This window comes from Limulus polyphemus, unplaced genomic scaffold (genome assembly GCF_000517525.1).
Source record: "Limulus polyphemus unplaced genomic scaffold, Limulus_polyphemus-2.1.2 Scaffold2835, whole genome shotgun sequence".
Taxonomy (NCBI): domain Eukaryota; kingdom Metazoa; phylum Arthropoda; class Merostomata; order Xiphosura; family Limulidae; genus Limulus; species Limulus polyphemus.
The window spans coordinates 70546-83070 of record NW_013668445.1 but is presented as its reverse complement, the minus strand read 5'-3'; the positions used below and the strand labels follow the sequence as shown (position 1 = coordinate 83070).

The window sequence follows — 12525 nt, the reverse complement described above, 5'->3', positions numbered from 1 at the left end:
TCATCGTAGACACCCCCTTATTTCGAACATTTTGCATACAAAAGCATTAACTTACAAACTTTTCTGATGCAAAAATTCACAGCTATACACAAACTAAAATGCACCTCAGATATTGGGTTTTGTTATATTTTTAAATGCACTTCATATTGTTTCTACATTCATTGTGACATGGAATAGAAGAGATTGGTAAGTAATTTTATTTAAAATAACAATCGATTTGCAACGAGTGTTAAGTGTTGATCACCATAATTAACATAGTTTTCCATTACTTATTGGAAAACATTGCCTGGCGAAACATATCCCCTCCCCCTTGAATATTCCCCTGGTAGTGGCGATAATATTACCGACACAGTAATCGTAAACTGTCATCCTCAATGAGTTACTATAAGATAAAATAACTGTTTCTCAAACGAAAACCCACATTTAGTCCAGAGGGGGTAAACTCGTTAAAAATATTTATAAAAGTAACTTATCATTTTAAGTATAAAAATGTTCACGGTAGGACACTTTTAATTTTATTCGAAAACTCGCCTTGTTTCAGCGATAAACATGTATTAAAAATAAAGAAATAACTCGTATAATTCTAAGATGTTTTAGTTGCGAGAAATTACAGTCGTAAATGTTATAAAATAAACGTTAACAGTACGTGCCCACGACTTGCGATGGTTATGGCTACGGCATATAGATTGAAGGCGTGATAATAGTGCTCTTTCCATTTATGTTTGCGTCAGATCGTCTCTAAAGGTTGTTCCATTGAAGGCTTTCTCTAGCATAGAAAAATGTCAACATAAACTACACCCTCACGCTTGCTGTGTATCTTCTTATGCGCTATAAGAAGTAGTTCGTACGAACAATCGAGTGATTATCACCCATATATAATTCTTGTTGTTATTTTACTGTTTTATTGCATAATAATTTAAACATGTATTAGCTTATCTTACTGGTACCTGGTGAATAAACCTAATGTCAAGTAAGATTATAGAGATTTAATAAGAATTAGTGTACTGACACCACGTGTTAGCGAATTCTTGTAAACATGGCGTCGGGGATACCCTCCTCAACACACTTGCCATTTGGCAGGGTATTCTCTGACGTCATTGCTCAAGGTTGTAGCCTAGTGCAAGTTATACCGGTACATGGTGGACGGCCCGCCACTATTTTGATAGTCCGAGAATGACCACGTAAGCTTGTTGAAGCCATAAAACAAGATTGTTCTAGTGTACGACAGTATTTGGGATTGACATTTGTGGACGTAGATTTTGTAAGAACTACGTTTAAAGATGCCAAAAGGGCCAGTAAAGGTGCGTCATCAGCACTGTTGGGGGATTCCCTAGTATTTGTGAGCCTGAGGTTAGGGAAGACGTTGTCTCCCACCAGGGCCTTGCCATGCCACGTCGAAAACAAAGTCAAGCAAACGAGAGTAAGTCCCATTGCTTAATGACTTTTTCAGTTTCTCTGTATCATACAAGTATTATATTTTAGAATTACAACTTCACAAACAATATTACTGATATTTTAATTTAACCTATTATTAGTTAGTCCTATCTTTTTTTTTATTGGCGATAAGAGTTCAGAATATGAAACAACTTGGCAAGAAGGGGAGGGGTTGACCTGGAGTTTGAACGTTACGTACTATGAATGATTCTGAAGTCGTAAGCCTAAGTTGCGTTTGAAAAGCTAAGTAGGGTACGATAAAATGTAAGGTTGTTTACCCTTGAAGTAGGCTAGTACTCACTAAGAAAAGTTGATGTTTATTTGATATGCATTCGAACATGTTCTTGTCAGTGTGAGCTTATCCGTAATCAGAAAAAGGTAATAATTTTTACCAAATTATCTATTTAATTTGGTAACCATCATTTTATAAAAATATTAGCGACAATCAGTTTTTAATTTCTGTAAGTTGTGTAACATTACGTAAATTTGCGGAAGTGCCATTGCCAGCAAATTTTTCTAATTTGAAAATAAACTCTGACTACAAATCTGTCATTAACGTTTTTATATAAACATGCCACAACAAAGAAGACTTTAAAACCTTTCTTTATTACTCAAGTTTTTAAAATGGTATCATTTCTGCACTCTTTTTCTTTTCCAGTAGACCCAAGCTGTATATAGTACTATAATGAAGTCTTAACCAGAATCTTCTACAAGCTTGCAGTAGTCTTCTTACTTTTACGTTTAAAATTTATACCTGTTATCAGTACATTTAAGTAACCAGTTAAAGGATTCATGCATATATCAGTAAACATGGTTAAATCCTTTTTATCTCCATACAATTAGTGTTCCTCCTAGTACAATAAGTCTTTCCAACTTTTAAAGCCAAAGGTACATCACTTTACATTTCTCAGTTTTGAAAATCATTTTATAAGTTCATATTCCCTCACTAAGGTTGCTCTGATCTGCCTGAATTGGAAAAAAAAATTCCAACAGTAACCCCTTTCCTATCACCTTAGTATAATCATTGAGATTGGAAATATTACCTATGTTGCCAAAGTAGTTGTTTAAACTATTGATATGAATAACTTACAATGAGCTCCTAAGATAGATCTTTCATCAGCCACATTTGCTTGCAATCAAAGAAATGTCAGTTTAACAGTACAATTTGTTTTTATCACCATACTAGTTTGCACCCAGTTTTAACTTTTTCAGAAATTCTACAAGAGTCCAATTTACTAATGAACCTGTGATGAACATTATAAAAAGTTTTCCAGAAAGTCAAGAGAAACAAATTTTACCAGAATGATTTAATCCACAATAGCAAAATCAATGTAAGAAGATTCAAGTTGATAAAGAAGAAAAACTTCTTTCAACAAGTTTATTGAGTATCATTAATTAAAATGATTAGTCTTCTCCAACTTCAAATAAATTGATCAGCTGAGATTTTGTTTTTTACCTTCCATAAAGGTATAAATAAAGGGTATGTAAAACTTTAGCCACATGCAGCTTCCTCTTCATGGTTCAATAATGCCCTTAAGTATTTTATTTTTGCTGTTTGTGTTACTTTAAAAAATATATTGTGTTAGATTTTACATAAGAACTGATGTGTTCCCATTAATTCTTGTTTTGTTTTTTTCATATTTAATGAAATTTTCATTGTGTTTAATTTTGGAGCTGAAAAGCACTAGTTAGCCCTCTAATCTGTAAAAAGTTCTTTATTATTTACCATATTAAGCTTGGAAAGAATTGTATTATTTTCTTTGAGACTTGAACCTAAAGCTTTTGAGCTACAATATTTAAACCAGTACTCTACCAGTTAAACATTTAGGGAATCATTTTACTTGCAGATTATACTATAATTTATCTAGTACAATGTGTTTCTGACAGGTATTTTGAAATATAAGTTAAAAATTATTTTTATCCCTCATGATTTATGTAAGAGATATACAAACAAGGTTTTTTAGTTTCTTTCATATGCTTATTTTTAATTATTTCAGGTGCCAGTGAAGCTGATGAACACGAAACACCCTCAAAACTTACTTGTAGGCCTCATCAGGTAGTAGAACATTGTTCTAAACTGTCATTGAGTAATAATACTCTCTGTACAACAGCGCACTCAAAGTGTGAAACCAGTCAAAGGTCTTCATGTACTGTTGAAGGAAAAAAATCGAGCATCTTACCTTCTCTCAAATGCTCGTTTGTGCAGGAAACTGGCAGCAAATTGATACCTAAAGATAATGAGAATAAAGTGGTTATTGAGCCAGCAAAATGTGCTATTGTAGTAGAAGTTTCCAAGAGTGAAGTGGTCATTGATAGCAAACAACATAGAACATTGTTGACAAATACATCTAATGAGAGTTTTTCTTGTGCTTCATCAACTCTGAATCACAAGCAGAACCAAAAAAACATATGTTCATGTAGGAATCTTCTACAGAATGGTGAATCTACAAATATTAACCTTTTTAAAACATGGAATACAGAAGATGGTGGTAATTTAAAAGAAATATTGACACAGAGTAATGATGATAAAGGTTCATCAGTGGAACATTCAAATAGACACACACTGGTCTACAAACAGTGTGGGGTGCAGGAATGTAATACTGGCTTGTGTGTTATGTCAGAAGATAAAAACTCCTGTAGTACAAACAGTAATTTGCATAAAACACCCATTCATGTCTCTGGAGAGGGGGCAGAAATTACAGATACAAATTTTCTCTTAAGCCAAGCTAGAAATTCTTTAGTGAATGCTGAATTGCCTATCACTGTAGGTGAGGTACTGCCCAGCACTTTTTCAGTGAGTCATTGTAGGAGTTGCACTTCCCCAGAAGTTAATGACAGAGGTAAAGAAAATAAGTCTACAAACAACACACTAGGGCAGGTATTTGCTGTAACTGTGGGTGACCTAACAAATCAAGAAATTATGACCACTGTTACTGAAAGGATGTCAGGCAATGTTTTACATTCAAGCTTGGATCATAGTTTGGTAGTAACAACAACTTCATCATTACCTCGCATGACAAGTAAATTGTCTAAAATCACAGTAATAAATTTGAATACTGCACAAGATGCAACAGAGAACTCTACATTTATGTCTACCATATGTGACCAAATAGAAAAATCCACTAATTCTGAGATTTGTTCACAAAAGATCATAAGTAGTCTTCTAATGCCAAGTTCAATATATGGCCCACCAGTGGAATCTCCCAATGTTGAGTCTGTTCTCCATGGTTTAAGAGTCAGTTCAATATCTTCTGAAATTAAACCTGTCACTGAAGTTTCTTCTCTAAAGTTGGAGACAGAAACATCTAAAAGTTCAAATATGTCTTATCTCAAAGAAGAAAATAGAGATGAAAAACCAGAAAATCAAAATGTAAATATAACAAGCAATAGCACTAGTGATGAACTTGTTTGTTTTAAAAAAGAGATAACTTACCATTAAGTAAAAAACTAAGGCTGAAGATACCAGATACAAAAATAGGCGAACTTAGTTCCCTGTCAGAAGGGGGCGTTGCAAGTCAAAACCTAGGAACATCTCAATCTATTAAGTCAGTTAAATCTCCTGTTGTAACAAGTCCTCAGATTCTAGAGGAAAGAATTAGCAAGCTTATATCTGAAAATGCTGCTATTGTGGAAACACTAGATCCCCTGTGGTCATGGCGATATACTCGCCAATCCAGCATCTCTTCTAGCCAAAATATTGAATCAGAATTAAAGAAAGGTAAAACTTCTGTACGAATGAGACGATACAGTGAAGACTCAAGTCTAGCAAAGAAGGTTAATACCAGTACTAATGTTAGTCAGTGCTTTGGCTCTAAACTTCAGGTTGCTTTAATAGGTAATAGTGTAACAGAAAGTTGTGAAATCAATGAGAGAGTAATTGGCTCTTCAGCAGAACTCTCTCCTTTACATATTAATGGTGAAAGGATGTCGATTTTAGAAAAAGTTAATATCAAAGAAGATAGTTTTCATGGACATCCAAAAAATCCAGAAAGAAGCATCATTAAAGATTTACTACTTAAGGACAGAAGTAAGGGAGAAAAAAGCTTGTTGGATTCAGCAGCATTGAAAAATCCATTAGCCATTGAAACAGTTACAAAGTCCCCTCAGGTTTCTTTTTTATGCAGACTGTGTAATATAGTATTTCGTTGTAGAGAAAATTACATTGCTCATCGACAGCATTACTGTAAAGATAGCCAGGAGTACACCTGTAAGTCTGAAGAAAGCTTACATTATTTGAAAGGAGATATTTCATCAAGTGGATATGTAATGACTTTACCTATTTCATCTTCATCAGCTGCTTCTGCATCACAGTCATCTAAGTCAAATACATCAGTATATTCTTTGTTTCAACATGGACAGGTATTACCTTCTAATAGTGAAGCTCATATTCAAATGTCTTACCATGGATTAACTAATAAATCTCATATTTTTCAAAAATCTACAATCAGTCCTTCTCCTGAAAATCCTCCTCTGAAGAAGAGGAAAATATCTGAGCCAGTAATTCCAGTAAATGGACCTGAAGAAGTAGTTAAAAACAAGTCACTCAGTAATTTGTCAAACTGTCCCCAAACCAATCAACAATCAATGTTAGTGGTCACATCTGCTTCTACTAAACCAAGTGATGTTCAGATGAAGGACTTGAGAGAAAATACACAAGTATGTGAAAAAATGCTAGTCCATCCTATGCAAGTAAACACAGGGCTATCTGTTATTCAAGAAATACCAAAAGTTAAGCAAGTAGAATCTGGATTAAAAGATCATTCCATGCTAGCTAGAGAAAACATAAGTACATCAGTTGTTGATATCATATCAAAACCAGTTTTAAATTCTGGTGGGACTGTTCTTTCTGTTCAAAATTCTCTGCAGGATGAAGTGAACTCAGAAATTTGTTTACAAGCTAACCACACAACTGAGTCAGGTTCTGTAGATTTTGCTCTAAGTAATTCAAAAAGGGTTGCATATAGAGAGCTCAAAGTGGATGAACCAAAGGATGCTGAAATTGTTCAGGATTTGTCTCTTAGTAAACTAATTAACAAAAAATCATGTTTTAATACAGGAGTTTCTGTACCAACCACCCTAACTACTATTAATCAAGAGTCAGTTGCTCAGAGCTTGGTCTCAGTTCAAAGAAAAACAAGTATCTATTCTGTCATCCCAGACTATAGGGTTATGCAGGGAAGACCTGATACTGTTGTGCCTATGGATCTGCTAGAAGAAACAGACAATATTTGTTCTGATCCATCTACACACATGCAGGCAAGTTTCAATAAACCACAGTCAATTCCTGAAAGACCAGTTTTGTCTCCTTCTTTACCATTCTTTCCATCTTCTGTAATGCATTTAGTCTTGGAAAATAGTGCTCAACCACCACTTCAGCAAACAGTCAACTCCACCTTGAGCTTCAATTTGGCCTCCAAATCTCCACCTGATATCCCTACATCAGACAAACCACTGCCAGTACCTAGTTCTACAAAAAGAATCATTGCAAGTGACAGTTTTCAGATTGAAAAAACTAATGTGGAAACAAGTAAGACTAAACCCACTAGACCATCTTCTTTACCTTTGAAGAAAAAGGTTATTACCATGATAGGTTCCACACTAATCAGTCCTGAAACACCTCGCCCAAAAAAACACTGCATTCAGCAGTACATCAATGGACACTCGTACACTTATCTAGGGCTTAAATGTTCAACTAGGTCAACCTATTGCAGTATATACAGGCCCCAACCTATGTATGTTCCTCAAGATACTGATCCCAAATTATCTATGTATTCAAATTGGCAAGTTGTCCCTGCGAAAAATATGTTGCTTGGATTGTCTCCAGGACAAATGGTTGGACTTTATGATTCCAGACAGTGGCTTCATTGTTGTTCAGGAATCTTTGCATTAGCAAAACAATCACCACAACTGCTTATTACACACTCTAGTTATTGGATATATCGATGCCAAGAACTAGAGAGGTCATCTAAATCTAATCATCTTTTTAGTAGTCCAAGTGAAAATAAATTCCAGATGTACAAAAGTAAAACAGAACAATGTACTTCAAATTCTGTAGAAATAGTTAATCCAGGGGAAAACAAGGAAAAAACAAGTTTCAATTCTCTGGAATCAGTCCCTAGTAGTGGACTTTATAGTTGTAACCAGCAACACCTGATGGTGTCCACCCCTGATGAAGGTCAACACTTTGTTAAAGCCAAGTATCAGGATGAACAGCTAAACATTTCCAAGCCTTTGGAACTGACTATTCCTAATGGAAGCAAACAATCCATAGACATACTGGAGCAGAATCATAGTTTATCTACACCAGATAATTTGTTGGTCTCTCCTAGCTCTAATTATTCCCAATTTAAAGATCAGCAATTGCATTTACCTAAATCTCAACAGTGGCTGACAAATTCTGGAAACACTAAACAATCATTTACCATTGAGATTGAAAAACAACAGCAGTGCTCCAGCAAGTTCACAAAATCTTTGATCAGTTCAATCAAAGAGCATCCATTCAGCAGTAATGCTGAAGAACAACAGCAAAATCAAGCTGTGTGTCAGGAAAGCCCAGTAATTCCGTGTGCAAGCAAGCAAGCCTTGAACTTGTATTGCAGAAATGAAGAATTAAACTTGGCAAATATTCAGCAACAATTGTTTACTTCTCCAAAAATTCAGTATTCTATTATTACACAGGATCAGGAAGAACAACAGAATGTAACTAAGCCTGTTGAAACAATGATCAGCCCAAAGAGAATAAATCCTACCTTCTTCTACCAGAATCAAGATGAACAGATGAACTCCTCCATGGCAGTGGGTTATCCTGAGAGAAATAAGCACTTGGAACCTGTGACCAGTCCCAATATAGATATGCAGGTATCAAATAACCAGGTTAGTAAAATAACTAATTGCTGTACAGCATAATACTTGTAGAGTTGTAAAACGTCACACAAATAAAATATTTAAGATTTGGAATGCCTGCTTTATAATTCTTAAATCTAAAAGGTTTGTTCACTGCCTTATTAAATGGAATGTAGACATTCTTATGAAAAAAATGACCACTTATAATCTAGGTTTCTGGCTTTCTGAATGGCACATTAACAGGTAAGACTTACTGAAAATAATTTATTGTTTGGCTTACATTTCCATATTTTTTATTATTATTTAGATTTTTTCTGATAAGAATAAGGTAGTGGTGTTTAATTTTTAAAAAAAGTTGCAGGGAGAGAGAAAAATAGTTAACTAAAGCTTTCACAATGAAGTAGTTATTAGATAAGTATCACATGCAATGTATTTCACAATTCTTCATATTTTCTATACATTGTACATGGGGAGAGGATACTGGTGGTTGAGGAGTGTCATTGATGGGTCAGCTTATATTGGTGGTACTTTTCAACACATCACTTTGGCCATGAATTTCTGTAGATGAGTGGCCTTGGGGTGGCTCCCCCAGGGTTAATTGACTGGTCCTGTTGGGCTATGGTTAACTAAGTTCCAGTGTTGGACATTCTAAATGGGTGTTGTGACATTGATGCTGGTGTTTGGGTATAGTGTTCACGAAACCCTGGCATCTCTACAATGATCTACTTTAGCATTGTAGTGCATCCTCTTGTAGGAGTCCATGATGGGTGGGGTCAGTGGGCACTGAAATTTCTCCATTTTTATGTATCCTGCACCCAGAAAAACAAACAAACAAAAAAACTTGTTTATAGGAAAGTGACTACATTTGGAAGACTGAGAAGCAGTCACCATCCCATTCTGTTCCTGTACCTCATTGTTTGTTCCTTGACTGACAAACCTTTAGGGCAAATGTCTCCCTTTTTTATTCAGTGTGGATTAGGGGGGCTTGCTGGCTCTCCAAAATCTGTTAAGAAGCTACATTCTTGGGACATCTTGGTGGAAACATCTACTTCAAAACACATCAAACTTCTCCTGAAATCAAAGTCCATTGGGGATATACCTATGGAGGTTACTCCCCTCGCTACTTTGAATTCCTCATGAGGAGTTATCATTGAGAGGGATTTAATAAACATTCTCGCTGGTTTCTCTAGCCAGTGGAATTATGCTGCTTACCAATGTTCTTGTAATGACGTTTACATCATCACATTTTCCTGCCACTGTCAAGGCAGGTTATCTGAACTGTAAGATGTGGCTTTATATTCCTAACCCTCTCGGATGTTTCCAGTATGTTTATTTGATGTGTGCTCATTGTGGTGACAAAGACCATGACACCTATGAGTATCAACTGGACCCTCACTGTATCAGTTATGGTGGTTCCCACCCCTCTTACTTTCGATCTTGCCTAAGTGGGTGGAGGAGAAAGAGGTACAATGTTTATGTACTGTAAACAAAATTTTTTAACCTGAGGCTCAGAAGTTGTTGTCCCCTGTTCCATCTTGTACATATGCTGCTGCACTCTGTTCTACTGCTACAATGGGAGTGCAAGCAGATATTTTTGTGCCTCCATCAGTCTTTCTTACACCATGTGAAGAGTCTTTTGACCTCCATGGTTGCATGAGTTGACAAGTCTCTGTCTCCACCATCTCATTCAGTGACTGCCCCAAGATGTAGAACCATTATTTTGTCACACCCTCAGTCTCTGGAATTTCCATCCTCTGATAGAGGTCTGTCCAATCAACCCTGAGCAGGTTCCATGGGGGTCTACAGACCTCTTTCGACTAAATATAAACATTGTGATTGCAAACAGAAGGGTTCTCTGCCCAGTTCTCCTCCACCTAAACAAAAATGGCCACTTTGATACAGGGAACTATCAAGGTTTTCATTCTAATTTTGATGACATTAAGGCTTTGATCGATTCTTATAATCCCATATGTCTCTCCTTACAGGAAATATTTCTGAGACCTGCTGATACTGTCACCTTTCGGCAGTTTTTAAGCCCAGAATGACGCTTTGTGTGATGCATGAGTTCATGAAGGTGTGGCATTGCTGGTTGACCATGTCCATGCCACTCAATACGCCATTGGAGGCTGTGGTCGTCCGTATCTCTGTGAGTTGTATCATCACTGTTTGTTCTCTTTACCTGTCTCTAGGAGAGACTTATGGTCAATCAGACCTTAATGTTTTCATAGAACAGATGCTGTTTCTCTTCATCTTGGGGGGCTTTAATGGACATAATCTTCTCTTGGGTGGTGCTGATATTGACAGGAGGGGTCGTTCTGTAGAGTGTATGCTCTTGGATCACAACCTTTCTCTTTTCAGTACTGGTTCCATTACCTATTTTCATGCACCTAGTCAGTTTTAACTGCTATTGATCTATCTATCTGTTCCCCTTCACTTTTTTCTCTCTTTTTCTTGGAGAGTTGACAATGAGTGACCCATGGGGCAGTGATCATTTTCTCATCATTTTGAGGGAGATTGGCCGCAGTTGATGCCATCAACTCTCAGGCCACTTTACTTTTGGGCTAATCGTCTCAACGATTTTGATTGCCCAGTTATTACACTGGTGGAACTTCAACTCGTACTTCATTGGTCTGGCTGTACACAAGTCATACCTGATGATATTCATTATGAGATGCTGCACCACCTCTCTCCCGCCTCTCTTGCTCTTCTTCTGGTTGTTTTTAACTGGATTTGGCAGGAGAATGTTTTTTTCAGATGCGTGGTGCAGGGCTATTGTTCTTCCTTTCTCAAAGCCTGGGAAGGAACCCAAGATTCTGTCTAATTATCGTACAATTGCTTTGACTAGCTGTCTCTGTAAGGTTTTGTTGAGAATGGTTAATGCTCATCTTGTTTATTTCCTTGAATCAACCAACCTCCTCTTGCTTTCATTGACAGTGCTCCACTTGGATCACCTGATTTGTCTTGAAACCTCAATCAGGGAAGCCTTCTGTCTTCTTTAATATTGAGAAGACTTATGACACTACATGGAGGTTTGGCATTTTGCAGGATCTCCATTCATATGAATTGCATGGCCATTTACCCATTTTATTTGTAACTTTTTACTTGAAAAGTGATTACAAATCTGTGTAGGTTCAACTCTGTCCCGATCCTTCACACAGGAAAACATGGAATCCCTCAGGGCTGTGTCTTGAGTGTCACCCCATTTCAGTATCAAGATCAATACTATCACTAAACTTCCTCCTACTGTTGCAAACAGCCTCTGTGTCAATGACTTTTAAATTTCTTGTAGGTCGTCACACACAAGGTTTATTGAGTGGCAGCTTCAGACTCCTCTCACTCGCTTTTTTTGGAGTGGACCACATCAAACTATTTCACTTTCTCTTCTTCAAAGACCATTTGTGTCCATTTTTGCTACCATCACGGCTTACACCCTGATCCCGAGCTCCGTCTTGGTGTTGTTGTTTTACCTATGGTTCCTGAGACGAAGTTCTTCAGACTTATCTTTGACTCTAAGCTTACTTTCATTTCTCACATTAAGCAGTTTCATGTAGAGTGTACAAGGGCACTGAACATCCTCCATGTTCTCTCTTCCACCTCTTGGATGGATTTTCTATGCTCAAGATCTATTGTGCCATCATATGATCCAAGCTAGACTATGGGTCTTTGGTTCTGCCAGGCCCTCTGCCTTGAAGATGTTGGACCCTGTGCACCACCTGGGGCTTCAGCTCTGTATGGGGACTTTCCACACTTCACCAAACCAGAGTCTCTATACTGTGTCTTATGAATCTCCTCTTCACATCTGATGTTTGCAACTTTCTTTACAGATTGCTTCCAAGCTTTTTTCCTTACCACAGCATCCCACCTGGGGTTGTGTCTTCCTTCCTTCCTCAGTGAGCTGTGCTCTTTTGGAATACATGGTCTGCCATTTTTCATTTTGGCCTTTGTATCAAGGCACAACTGGCTGAATTGGGTCTGTTATTAAATGACATTGCTGAATCCGATGATCAGCCCATTCTGCCATGGCTTGTTACCATCCCCACCTGTGACCTTTCTTTGAGTCATCTGAGGAAAGCAGATACTCCCAATTGGAAGTACCATTTGTGCCAAACATCTTTCAAACCATTCTTCTGTTCCCGTTTTTACAGATGGTTCAAAATCAGATGACTCTCTGGGCTCTGCCCTGGATTTTTATGACTCAGTGGTTGCTCACAGGATCCCCTCTACAGTTCTGTGTTCTTCTCAGTTGTA

The 12525-nt window shown here is 37.1% G+C and overlaps 1 protein-coding gene across 2 annotated transcripts in view; it reads left to right on the top strand.

Moving 5' to 3' along the window:
- The first annotated feature begins 1012 nt into the window (after window positions 1-1012).
- Window positions 1013-12525, top strand: part of LOC106468020 — a 37683-nt gene continuing 26170 nt past the window's right edge. For both annotated transcript variants that reach the window (XM_022396322.1, XM_022396321.1), the window contains exons 1-2: window positions 1013-1420; window positions 3432-8307. In XM_022396322.1, coding sequence (XP_022252030.1) covers window positions 5170-8307 — 3138 coding nt within the window. In that variant the 5' untranslated portion in view covers window positions 1013-1420; window positions 3432-5169. The remainder of the gene's footprint in view (window positions 1421-3431; window positions 8308-12525) is intronic.